At 37.6% G+C, this 13429-nt stretch overlaps 1 protein-coding gene across 3 annotated transcripts in view; it reads right to left on the bottom strand.

Moving 5' to 3' along the window:
* Positions 1 to 424: 424 nt before the first annotated feature.
* The window catches only part of TASOR (transcription activation suppressor), a 28084-nt gene continuing 15079 nt past the window's right edge, over positions 425 to 13429 (bottom strand). Inside the window, exons 15-24 of one of the 3 annotated variants that reach the window (XR_002119599.2) lie at positions 12486 to 12928; positions 9908 to 10049; positions 4990 to 5933; positions 4113 to 4235; positions 3472 to 3631; positions 2777 to 2885; positions 2435 to 2613; positions 2195 to 2350; positions 1599 to 1794; positions 1432 to 1521 (exon numbers count right to left, since the gene is read on the bottom strand). Coding sequence is in view for 2 of the 3 variants with exons in the window: in XM_010718486.3 (XP_010716788.1) it covers positions 968 to 1521; positions 2195 to 2350; positions 2435 to 2613; positions 2777 to 2885; positions 3472 to 3631; positions 4113 to 4235; positions 4990 to 5933; positions 9908 to 10049; positions 12486 to 12928 (2810 nt within the window). In the remaining variant the exon portion in view is untranslated. Of the gene's footprint in view, positions 1522 to 1598; positions 1795 to 2194; positions 2351 to 2434; positions 2614 to 2776; positions 2886 to 3471; positions 3632 to 4112; positions 4236 to 4989; positions 5934 to 9907; positions 10050 to 12485; positions 12929 to 13429 lie in introns of all 3 variants that reach the window. The other 2 variants (XM_019620087.2, XM_010718486.3) reach the window with 2 other exon arrangements.

Consider the following 13429-nt stretch of genomic DNA (forward strand, 5'->3'; position numbering starts at 1 on the left):
CAAGGGTAGCAGAGACACCCCAGCCGTGTACCCTCAAGTAAGTTATCCAGCAGCCATAGGGAGATGATGCATGAGCTGAGTCAAATAAAGACTTGCCTCAGAAAAGTAAGGTTAACTCAGCATATGTGAAATTTGAAAGGTCAAGCTAAAAAAAAGATAGAACTCTAAATGTAGAATAATAACAAATCTAAAAAGCAGGAAAGCACCAGGACTCACTGTGCTGAAGAAGGGCAGGAGGCAAGTTGAATTACTGAGGTCACTAAAACATCACTGCTGTAGTTATAAGGGTAAAATACAAGTTTTAAGATCATTCTGATATTGCTCTAATAATTACACCAAGTGAACTGCTAGTTATGAAATCAAGTTTGGCTATGTTTCTTTTGTATTTTGAAGACAGCATAAAAACCACAGACAAGGCAGCATGTTAGCAAGTCCCTTGTGCATTAAGAGTTTATTTCATTTTTGTAATGGAACTGCACCATTTGTTAATCTAATTGAGGTATTTTGCCAAGATCCAGTCATTAAAATAACTACACTGCCTTATAGCTATGTAAAAACGTTCGTACAAAATTGTGTCAAATAAATACATACATTTTGATATTTAGGTAAAGAAAAGTGAATTGGATACTTACAGTTAAAAAAAACTCGCCATTTCACATACTTTAGGCAAACATTCAATTTTACATTAAAACAGACTTCAAACTGAAACCTATGTACAGGTCAAATACAAATGTAGAAACTTAAAAGTGCCAACAACCAAGATAATTCAAGTACAATAAATGTTAAAAATATATATTTATTTCAATCTTCAGATGCTTCCAACAGGTACAGGCCATCATGGTTTAAATAAGATCAGAAAAACTTTGAGATAAAGGACAAGAAATGTTTTGTTCCAGAATAAAATAGAAATTGTTAATCCAACATTTTAGAAACAGGAAGTCCACAGCAACTTATAAAAAAGACAAGCTTATTTCTGTTTTGAATATGGCCTGCAAGAATCACAGTTTTTATCCCAACCACCAGGCAGTGACGATTTCTCTGTATCCATGCTCTGACTGTAAGCAGATAGAAAATAACTGCCTCCTTCTTGGTTTTGACTTGTAGAAGGTGGGTATGTTGTTCCCAGAAAAGTCTGATGAGTGAGTACATTAAAGTGACTGAACTGATGAGACATGTTTAATGGTCTGCTGTAAACCTGGAAGTTATTGAAAGGAGCTCGTTCAACTGAATTGTGTTTTTCTCCTTCAGCAGAGCACGTTGTAGAAACCGGAGTAATTGGCTGTCTCTCTTCCATGTCAATTTTAGAAGACTTTTCCATCAAACTCTTTCGTGCTTCAGGAGATAACTCTGACACACAGCTCTCTTTTGCATCTACTCCATGTGAGCTCTTGGTCTCAGTCTGCAAAGTTTCCAAATGAGTATCATATTTAGAGGCATCAGTGCAGATTTCTATTTGCGATGCTTCATCTCCTGAATCCAGAGACATGTCCTCCTCATCCTTTCCATCATTTTCTACATGAACTGCGTTAAAAAAAGAAAAAGAAACTCCTATTCTATTGAAATACAAACTTTTGTTAGAAAATCTATACACTACTCACAGAGTGTTATGCTTCAAGGTCTGCAAGTCCAGTATCATTTAAGTCTTGGTCTTCTGTTCCTCTTGTTCACTTACTCAACATACACACTTAACCCTCTGATTCCAGTTATTCCGATGCTAAAAGCTTCTGAGCATTGTGTTCATGTTTAAAGTGTTGGGAAACCCCAACTCCAATGGGGTTTATGTCAAAACAGCATCTAAATTTATACAGGAGGTCAGTATTGATCAGACAATTACAGGACTACAACTACCACTATCTCAGGTGTTTGTCTAGTTTCTGAGCTACCTTAACAATAGCTCATCATAACGACAGCTCATCTTAATGACAGCTTATCCTCCTGAAAACAGACAATTACAACTTTTTGGCATATGCCTGCTTTCCAGGATACCTTGTTAGCCTATAATTCTGTATTTAAGATCTCCTTTGGTGCTCCATCCCCGCTGCTGTTTTTCCATCATTTAAAGCAGTAGATTAAGAGCTGGGCTGGGTTTTCTTTACCATCTATCACATTCATTTACACAAAGACACTAATTCAAGGACCTCCACTTCACACTTCTAGTTAGCTGAAGAAACAATGAATGTTTTTAATGTATTACCTGATTGTCTTTCCTGAGCAGAGGGAGATGGGCTGTCTTCTTCATTAACTGAGTTGTGATACCCAACAAGACTTGTAAAATTTTGCATGAAGTCATCAACAGTAGCAACAACTATGCCATTATCAGCATAATTTGAAAGTGGCTTGAGATTCTTTTCTAAATACATAGAAGGAGATTTTGCATTACGATTTAGCACCTATTACCGTAAGAGGGAGAAAGATAGTCGTATTTGTTTGTAACCTGTTAAGAAGACAACGTGTCGCTGTTGTATGTTTTGAGACTGAAGCCTGATAAGACATTCTAATTCTGGTGCATTTCGAGTTTGCGAATCACAGTTATGGTACGACAGAATTTCAACCAAGTGCTTCTTCTGATAGGTGTTCAGCAGGGTCAACAGACTCAGGGCATTAGTATTCAGTCTGTGATGGAAAAAAATATTAGACGTTTGATTTAAGGTCACTCTAAGCATTAAAATTCAGTTAAAAGATGGACATAACATTAAGTTCTACTTCATTGGGATTTTTGAGAGCGTAACTAAAGCTGAAGATTTTAGCAACTGGTCTATGAAAGATCACTGCTTACCTCCCCAGCTCTTTAAGTTTTTTTTGCATTTTGCAGTGGACTTTCCATTGCCATTTTCCATCTGGTGTACTGAGATCCTCCAGAAACTTTAAGAACTGTTTTAGTTTATCTGTTTAGGAGATACAAGAAGTTAAATTTCACGGTCAGCAAAATGAAAAACACTGCTTCAACATATACATAAAAGGGGAGAGTTGTTTTGTTTTTTTGAGTTTTCACCAAAGCACTTACACAACTATGAACACTGCCCTAATACTTTAGGTTTTATTCCGAGATGATTAGCCAACAAAAATATTCCAAAACAGACAGGTTTTGTTTTAAAGCCTAACAGTGGTATCTGCTTTCAAAACAGCTGAATTCAGTCACCATGATCTGCTTTTTTAAAATATCTATGAGAACTGGTACCTAAAGATAAATATTCAATTCCAGATAAAGAAAATTTGAAAGAACACAGATTTCCAGTATTTTTTACTACATTATTCATGGTTCTGAGTAAGGAATAAAGGGCCCTGTATACATACTAGACAAACTTCAGAAGCCAAGATCTCCGTGTTCACACATTCTCCAGACAGGCCAGTGAGTAAAAGATTCAGGTTCTCAAAAAAATTCACAATATTACCTCTGAGTATGACAGTCTTCTCATATCTTAAGACTGCTGCCTTTTTTTGTCTTAAAGCTCCAGAAAGCATCACACTTACCCATTGTGATGCTCTCTGGATTAAGGACAGATTCATCTGACACAACAAAGCCACCCGACATGAAGAGTTCATTGTAAGTGTGATTTTTCACATCATCCAAACTATCAACACCCGCAAAGCTGACACAAGAAAGCTTCTTCAAAGTTACTAAGCCTGGTACCTGTTTAAAAATCAAGAGAGGTATATGAGGGAAAAGAAAATGAAGATCATAGCTAAAAAAAAGATAAAGAATCTTCTTGTCAAACTTTAAAACAGATCTAAAAATTATTTTTAATCTCTTGCTCAACATTACAGATGTTGGTTCAGGGATACCTAATGTCACTTTAACAGCTGCCTTCACTTGCTGTTACAGCAGTACAGAACTAAAAACAGAACCTGGAACCTCAACAGAACTTAACAAGGGCTAGGAAAAATTATTAATTGCTAAAATGCACCAGAAGTATTCATTACCAACAATATGCAGGTAGAGTAGTTACGGGTATACGATGTAATAGAACTAGGCATGACCACAAGCAATTCTGTTTCTTTGAAAAGGCAGCTAATCAGACTGTTGTTTAAATATTAAGACAGTAGCCCTTGCTCACAGTGAGTTCTTCTGGCTATGGTTTAAAATGTAGTACACACTTATGTATGTGAATTACCTTATGGATGAGGTTGGCGATGTCTTCATTTTGAATAATTATCAACAGTTTATCTAAAGCAGCTCTTCTTTTTAGGAACTGTTCTGGATGGCACTCTGTATTACCTAACTTAGTAAGATACTCCTGACACCACAGAAGGAGATGGTGGGGGGAAAAAAAGAAAAAAAAAAAAAAAAGGGAAAAGCTAGTTAAGCCAAAACATTCTCCAGAAGATGACAACAGTAATAAGTTTCCCATTCAGATGAATTCCAGAGAGACAACTTGTCTTTCTGATACATTAAGCAGAAGGATGCAGCAACACAGAAACAGGCTCCTTTAGCAGGTCGGTCAGTCTTACAGAGTAGCATGTATGTGGCCAGCTGACAGTCTATTAAGACTGGATGAAGTTTCAAGAAAACATGAATTTTTATGACTTTACCTTCAACTTTCATCTTGCACATTTAAATAAAGAATAACAGCAATCTCTAAAGCTACCTGGACTATTAACCAAAGGGGAAAAAAAAGAAAGAATAAAAAAAAACCACACCACTACACATAACATCTTAGCAAGAATACATGAAAATATCATCATACTCTTTCCAAAAACCTCCCACAAGCCTAACTCTATTGGCTGCACCTGCACAAAGACCCAAACTCCAACCAGTTCTGCTTTTCAAACAATAAGAATTAGGTAAATGCCAAATCAAGACAGACTGAAAGCCTCAAACAAGAACTGCGGCAGGGCAGCCTGTTCTCACAATTCACTGTAACAATTCAAACTTTTGTGAAGCAAATTTTAGACTCCCTTTTGTTTCAAGTCCAGTTTTATAAATTCCGGTTTGAAAGCCACACCATTCTATTTAAACACTACAGACAGGCTGAAATTGAACACATTTACCTTGATTTCTTTGCAGAGAATGCTTTCCCCCTCTTCATGAATATAAAATTTCACAGTGTTTTTCTGTACATCTTTAATAATTTCAACCAAACTGTTAAATACTTCAGGTTTTAACTGGCTGATAAAATCTGAAAGACCTGGTTGGGTTGAGATGTTTAAGTTCTCCGGGGATTTCTGAGTCTTTTCTGGTGGCTCCATCAAATTACCACTAGAAGGTGTCTGATCACATGTCAGCACAGCTTCTGCTTTAGCATTCACGTGTTCTACTTCTTCCTTCACTATGGACAAGCTCGATGACTGTTGCTCAACAGAATCAAGATCTTCCACCACATTGTTACTCGATGGCTCCGTTAAAAGTGTCGTGTCAGAGTCCCTGCAGATAGGTAACGCGTTGGGTGGAGGCTGCGGTGCAGCAGTGTGAACTACTTCTGCTGATTCAGGATTACAATAAATTGATGGAGTATGTCTAATGCACGAAGAGGACAAAACAACACCCTTCATTTTCTCACTCAGAGTCTCTACATATTCTTGCACAGAAACCTTTGATGTCTGTAAACATATATATTCAGAAAATCTCATTATCCTCTCTTGGCCCAAGATGACTGGTGTGAACATACCACTCACATAAGAAATATTTTTTTCCTGCAAAATTTCCTGAATCTTTTTTACAAAAAGACTGTATTCTTCTAATATTACAGTCTCTACTATTGCACTTATGGAATGCTGTGTTGTAAAAGGGTGATCTGCTAGCTCACATTCATCTTCAAGTTTCTCCACCTGTCTTGTATAAAGTCCATCTTCTGCTGTCCCCTTTTGTGTGTCTGAAAATGGAGAGTATGGAAACTGATAATCAGAACTTCTCTGTCTATTTATTACCCGGGGGTCACTAGGGAAGGCATCCTTTGGTGGTAAATACACCAGTGGTTCTTCTGGTGATTTCAGACCTATACAGGAAAAGTTAATCATCATCATCATCTCATGCTTGAAAGTGACAGCTGATACAGTAAAACCTAAAAAATACAGGCTTTTGGTTTTTATTTCTTTAAATCTAATAAAGTTATAAGCAGAAAACCAGAACATTTCTGTAGCAGAGGCAGTAACCAAAACAGCATTAGCCATTTTTAAAAGTTAGAAATGGAGTTGACTTGGAATCAGATTTAGAAGTTACATGCACTCCCTAATCTGAAGCCCATCCATATCTAAAAGGAAAACATTTGCTACTAGTAGGATCTCTTTTGCATGGTGTCAACATCATCTCACAGTTACTTTATACCTCTACAGAAACCAGAAGCGTCCCATTTTATTTCCTTCATCAGTAAAACTACATGTTCTTCTTTCATCCTTCAAAGCTCAACCTTCCAGTCAAAGCAAATTTCTTAATTTTCTTTATAAACACTAAAAACAGATATAAATCAGGCAATTTCAATTTGAACCTGGCTTTCTGTTGCTCTATGTCTTTAGCACACTTAAGCATATTGCAGCAGAATTGCCAAGTCACAGCCTAACCCAATGGTTGAGCACCAGGTGAGAAGGCAGGGCGAACCCAAGCAAGGCACCTGAGTGACCAGAAGGTGTGGAGCCTGGATCCGCCCCTCCTCACTCTCATTTAAGGGGTAGCTCGCTCTCCGAGAAAGTAGAAACTGCACTTCTCTCAAGCTGTCAGTGGTTGTTGGAAGGATTGAGCTCATTTTTTCTTCTTTACCTTCTAATAGTCCACAGTGCCCATGGCTCAGTAGAAGGCACTGTCATCACCTTCCACTACACGTCAGTTTAGTTTTAGAAGACTTGGGAAAATTCAGTATCAAATCATGATATTAACAGGGTAACTCACTTTGAGCATGTGTTAGATGTAAGCTACTTGAGGCTATATATATGATACTTGAGCTACTGAACACTTACTAACCTACACTACTGTAATTAAGAAATACTGTATTATATAGAACTCCTAGCAGGAAGATTAAAAATTGCTATAGCTTTAAATTTGGGGCTATTTTTATGTAACATCTCACATTTTGTTACAGCCAGTTACAAACCAATTTTACTAATGAAAGAAAAAAAATATATAATTCACTCATGCTTATTTAAGAGAGTTTCTCTAACAATGGGATTAGGAAAAAGTCTTCACAATACACACTAAGAACATATACAAGACTGATTAGGTTTTTTTCAAATGCTATTATTTAGTTTTCTGGAAGTAAATATTGCTTTAAAAACAAAAAGGGGGGGGAACGGGGGAGAAGGAGAAAGGGAAGAGATTAAGACCTGTGAAAAACCCTGTAAAGATCTTTTATCAGAAAGATATGCTGCTGGATATAAATACCAATCCAATGTATTTGTATAAGTAATTTAAAAGAGAGTTGCCATGACTGAAATAGAATTTTCTGAAGGCAGTACCCTTCATAGACATACACCTCTCATGCACGTATAGGGAAAAAAAACGCATCAGCAAGTAGTAAAACACAAATACAGAATTCAACAGCTTTTAAAGCATGATTTATGACTTCATTCTTCCTCAGTAATACCCTGTAACCAATATGTGAAATAAAGAAGCAAGAAAACCTGCCAGAAAGCAACCTTAGAAAAAAGAGCAGTTTAAAGAGCTTATTACTGTTCTTGCAGACTAAGACTCAGATTTTTCACTGCTTAGAAGAATTCTTTCTACAGCAACTCCACTTTGGAGTCTATTTTGAAATCAAATTCAAAACACACATGATAAAGAAAGCATCCTATTTCTTAGTATGTAAGATAAATGTCATCAAAAGCCTTCACTTTAAGAATATTTATTAAGGTATTAATCTTTTCTTACAAGAGAAGATACAAGCAAGAACAAATATTTTTCGCTGAGTGTCTCAAAGAACAGCCCCCAGTTTGAATCAAAGTCAAGTTCGGATGGATTAGTTCAAACACGCCCAAGTAAGTTAGCCTTCGAAAATAAGACTGAGGTTTGCTTGCTGTTGTCAGAAGTTTAGATTATGCAATCGTGAAGAAATGAGTAATAACATGATACAGAAGTAGTCAAAATGAGTTGGGAACCTATGAACGACTCTCCTCCAACACTTCCTGATGTTGTCAGGGTACATGGCGAGACAATCCCCTTCACACCTCAAGTCACAAACTATTAAGAGTTCTTAGAATTAAGTTATACAATGAGCTCTGTATCAAAAGATGTTTTCATTTAAAGAGAAAACAGAGAGATCGCTAATTTGCTCTTCTGCAATTGTGCAAGGATGAAAGAGAAAGACTGATGTTCTCTGAATTCCTTTCTACAACTTCCTTTCTATAAAACCAAACCAAAAAAAAGCAACACATACATCCTCTGGCTTTAGAAAGCCATCAGTTTCAGAAAGAAATAAAGCTGCCTTTAAGTTATAGTACAGAATATTAATTTTTTAAAATGGAATTTCAAAGCCCTCTTGAAGACATTAAATAGAAATACATGCCCAATTAAAAGTGCTGGTTGTCCAAAACATTAAAGGCTTTTTGACTCTTCTATAGCTTTCTTGATGTACTTCAGTAAAAAGAGACCACTTGCTGAACAGCATATTACTGATCTCGTTTTCTGATGAAAATTCAATCTAAGGTGAGAATAAAAGCTGCTCAGTAGTTCAGACCATAATGACATATGGAACCCCCCTAGCACGTACTCTCTTCTCTCACCTGTTTATCTTCGCATTTTTCCAGCTGATCCTCCTGATTTTTTCCTATCCTTCCTGAAGGAGAGCAGCAGTTAGCATTAGCAGAGTTTCTTTGTATATTGCACCCTCTACAAGATCACATTACAGAGCCAGCCAGTACTTATTGCAGTGAGAGCTAATTTCAAGAAACTCAAATCCAGTCATGCTCAAGACAACCTCTTTCATCTCTGAAATAGCACTTTCCCCTCTCAGAAGATCTTGAAGAAAATTTCTTCTAGAAAAACCCCTCTAGTATCAAGAACCACATCCTGTATTCACGTGCTAGTTAGCTCAGCAGCCGTAACGGTATCTGCCTATATGCACAGTGGCCAAGCCAGCAGCAGGAAAAGATATGATGTCCTATTCAAACAATTTTACAGTCCTCAAGCCCTTAAAGAAAACACAGAGAACATCAGCCCTATCATTTCTTTAAAAAGCCTAAGCATACTGTAGAAGGAAATCTATTTTCCTTGCCTTCCTCCCTTCTCAGCCAAGCACACGAAGAAGCCACGGAGCTACACGATCAGATGAATATCACAGGTGTCAGAGATTTCCACATTCCTCAAATGAGATCGGAAATAAGTATGTTTTCACTCAGAGAATGGAGTTAACACAGTCTGTGTGGGTTTACTCATGAGGCCTCAATTCATAGCCCTGAATCTACAACTTCTCATCTATTCCTACAGTCCAGTTTCCACATCCTTCAAAATCCATTATTTTATGTTCTCCCAAGACTTGGTATTGCTGAGTCATCAAGAACTAGAACAAGAAGCTTCTTCTATAATCTTAAGTTTTAAATGTTTAGATACAAAGACTTTAAGGCGCCTCTATTAGAAGCATGTGATGCAGTAAGAAGACAGAAGAAGACAGCTTTCTGTAAGGATAACATATTTTTCATTACTTTTCTGAATCACTAGTTGCAATTATTCATCAATCCTATCTTTCAGCAAAACAAAGTGAGTTCAAATGCAGAAATCAAAAGTTATGTACTTCACCAGATAAATGCTCAGGCACTCACATTTCTAAACTACATCACTCTGTACCCAAAGAAGTACTTTTCCACAAGTATCTGTTCTCATCCAGTAGATCTGTTTATTATTCAAATAGCAGGCACAACTGCATGGATATCTGCATGCCTGTGTACCAACAGGTGACCCAAGAATGAGATCTACAAAATTTACAAACCCTTAGAATATGTTATCATTTCACTATGTGCAGCAAGGTAACAGTTAAAGCCATCTTACCTGTAATTGGAATAAGTCTCCAGGGCATTCCAAACTCTGTGTTATTTGAGTTGGAGTGATGCCTGCGATAAACATGTTCTACAGGTGTACTAGGACAGGGACTGTAGTCTTCAAAGCTACTTACACTTCCAGTGCTTGCTTCCTAGAAGATATAAATTCTCAGTTTACAGCTGTTTTATTGAGCCTTTATCTATTGAACAGCTAATGATACAAATACACCCATGTTCACCAGCACATTGGAAATGTTGCTGTTGGTCAAATCAAGTCAAAGTTAGAAATGTTGACATCAGGTACTGCTGCATTTAATTTACCTGCCCGATTCTTTCCAAGGCAGTGATAGACCATCAGCCAAGATGCCAAAAGTAAATACGGCAGTCATAAGCACATGCCATAGAGTACAGAAATTGTGGGAAAGAAGGGGAAGGAAACAAAAAGAGGGGAGGGAAAAAAAAGAGAACAAAAAAAAAAAAAGAAGAACACCTGTTCCTTCACCATTTTTAAGCTGTTGTCTTGATAGCTGACTAAAGGAATCTTCAAATAGTATTAGACTCATAAGTAAACCAAATTCATCTAGCATTCCAGACTGTCAAAAGCAAGAGCACAAACACAGGTAGGACAAACTCTTCCTTGTTCATGATTAAGAAACTGGGCTTTGTGTGGAAGTATCACTAACAGAGACCACAGAACAACCATCCTGTACAGAAATGTGAACAACTGGGGTACTCTGATCCCTAAGCACAAGGCTTTCTTGAAAGGGTGTCTAACTGAAGTTGCACAGTATTGTGAGAAGTATGCATGGAACATGTCTATTCCACCCAACTGCACCAAGAAGGCACATAAAGAGAACTAGGCATGCAGAAACTCTGCTCCCAACAGAAGACAACTCCCCAACCAACTTTAATATCTGCAGAACATGATGGATCCTCCACTGTGCACATTTTTTGTCTCTGCCAGACACTGCCAGAGAGACAGGAACAAGCACAACTCTTTCTCCAAAGTATAGGACTGAAAGGTAAGGATTGGGGGATTCTCACTTGTGTTCACAAGTGAATGGTACTCTCCTGTCTACTTCTATGAAGTAGGAAGTGGAATACACTTTGGAAAAGTTGGGCCAAGACTAATTCCCAAAACTGGAACAAGGACTAAAATTAGACCAAATGAATGTCTGATGGTTGTGCAGTAAGAATTACTTCCTGAAGCTCCATCACTAAGAAAGTTCACTACCACAAACCACAGAAACAGTTATCTAAAGTAAGCTGTTACCATTGTGGTGTGGGTTTTTGTTGTTTTATTTTTTGGCTATTTTTAAAAGTATTCCAGAATCTATAAAGCACCTTGAGTTTACAAGGACAACTGACTTGATTTTACCAGTTTGTTCTACCAACACAAGAGAGTGCTATTATTAAAATGAAATACAGTTCTCATTCCGCTACCGTAGACAGCTACGCTTGTTTAAGATACCTCCACAACCAACTCTAAATATCAGAGTGTGGTTCAACTTCTTTCAGTTTCTTTCCTATAACAAGATACGCTGAAGAAAGTCTTGGAATTATACTGTCTCTGACCAATTTACTTATTTTTCTGGTTTGCATTTGTGGGAGAAGGGAGAAGAGTTCAAAGCATAAGCTTTGAAAGAAAGGATCTCGACTTAGATCTGGAGGAGCCTGGTCAAAAAAAGCTCCTTTATGCCTGCAAAAGGACTTCATAATCAGAACAAGCTGTCACATTCAAACCACCTGTCGCGTCTGCAAGGTTAAGGAAAATACAGGAACATAAGCAGAGGATAGCTGTGACCACTGAACAATGTCAGAGCTGCCATCCACCTATCATTTTTGTGCCCCACAACTAATTAGTATGCAATCATTAATGGCCTGCTCAAATTACTGGGAGAGTCCATAAGCAAAACCGACTCCTGCTGCATTATAACCAATTCTCAGGAAAAGCAACATCTAGGCAGTAACTAGAGAAAGATCTCTCAAATGCCTCCTTACTTTGTTACAGGTTCAGAAAATACCAGTGCCTTAGTCACATCAATAACCAACCCTTAGGAGGAGGAAGGTAGAAAGCAGCATTTAAGTTCTATTACAGTAACAGTGTACCTGTTCCTTTTGCTAAAAATATACACACACACACAGACACCTTTCTGTCTGCCTCTGTCTCTCTCAAGGTGAGAGCCAGAATAAAACACCTGAGTACTACAGGAGCCAAAATCAACTGCAAGGCTTTGGTCTCAGCAGACATGAAAAAACACTGATATACAGCAGTCAGCTACAGAATGACATGAATTTTGCTTCCTATTGCTGGAGCAGCAGCATATTACACTTACTAGAAAATAAGGTGAGGAAGACTGACCATGGTTGCTTTTCACCTCTTAACTGTAATTACTGTAATAACAGACAAAGAATGAGGAATAAATATCTTATTTTTTTACTATGTTCTCCTACCAAAAAGGAAAGCTTCTCCACAGAAAAGTTAGCTCTTACGTATATAAAAATTAGGTCTTGTTATTCATTCTCATAATACTTATGAAAATAGTATGTTTGTTAACAGCATTAACCTATGTGCCAGTTGCACTTACTTTTACAACAAGTGTGTGTTCAAGGCCTACTTCACTGGCTGGAAACCGTAGGTCAACATCAATAGCAAAGGGTAAGCAAGCAGAATCAGTCTCCAGCATCGCAGGGCTCTGTGGGTCCTTAAAGTTAACAGGTTCAGCCTGAGCAGCATCAGGAAGCTCATGATCATCTTTGTCCTGTGCTGGAATGGATTCACATTCATAGTTTTGCCTCACATCCTCTTCACCTTCATCAGCGTTTAGTCTTAAAGCTTGATTTACAGACCGTGCCAACGATGAATCCAAGTGTCCTGAATTAGCTATTGTTTCTAAAAGCAGTTTAACAAGGCCATGTGTGTCAGTAACAGCAGGGTCAGATACATCCTGATGTCTCAAGTCAGTATCGTGTCCACCGAGACCAGAAATAATTGAGAAAGCAGTCTGTGGCGGCTCTGAGGTTCTGCCCCCTTAGGGAGGGAACGAAGGAGAAAAGCAATCCATTACCAAGTTTTAAAACCAGACACACGCACCCCAAAAACCTACACATATCCTCAGTCTCACTCATTAACAACAATTCATACAGCAAACATACACTTATTTTCTTAATAAAAATTTTTAAACAGGAAGATGTTGATAGAAGTTTCTAAAGCTAACAGCCTCCCCAAGTAAGTAATTTTGTTCTCTCAGGTCATTCAAGATGACACTGTTTTATGTTCAAACAGAATTCCCAGCCTACAATCTGTGTATTTTATGAAGAACATTACAAGACTTTCATCACTGATTAGTTTCAACAAAACATTTACTTCATTTCTTCCTATTGTTGTTGCTCCAAAAACAGGTGAGTATTTATCTTTAACCTCACAAGTTATCTTAGATTAAGCATGATTAAAAAGTTTACCATTCCTACCAAACAGTCTTAGAACAGGGCTATTGTTCTTCTACTCATCCCCTGGAACAAACATATACCA

This window comes from Meleagris gallopavo, chromosome 14, assembly GCF_000146605.3.
Source record: "Meleagris gallopavo isolate NT-WF06-2002-E0010 breed Aviagen turkey brand Nicholas breeding stock chromosome 14, Turkey_5.1, whole genome shotgun sequence".
NCBI classification, from domain to species: Eukaryota; Metazoa; Chordata; class Aves; order Galliformes; family Phasianidae; genus Meleagris; species Meleagris gallopavo.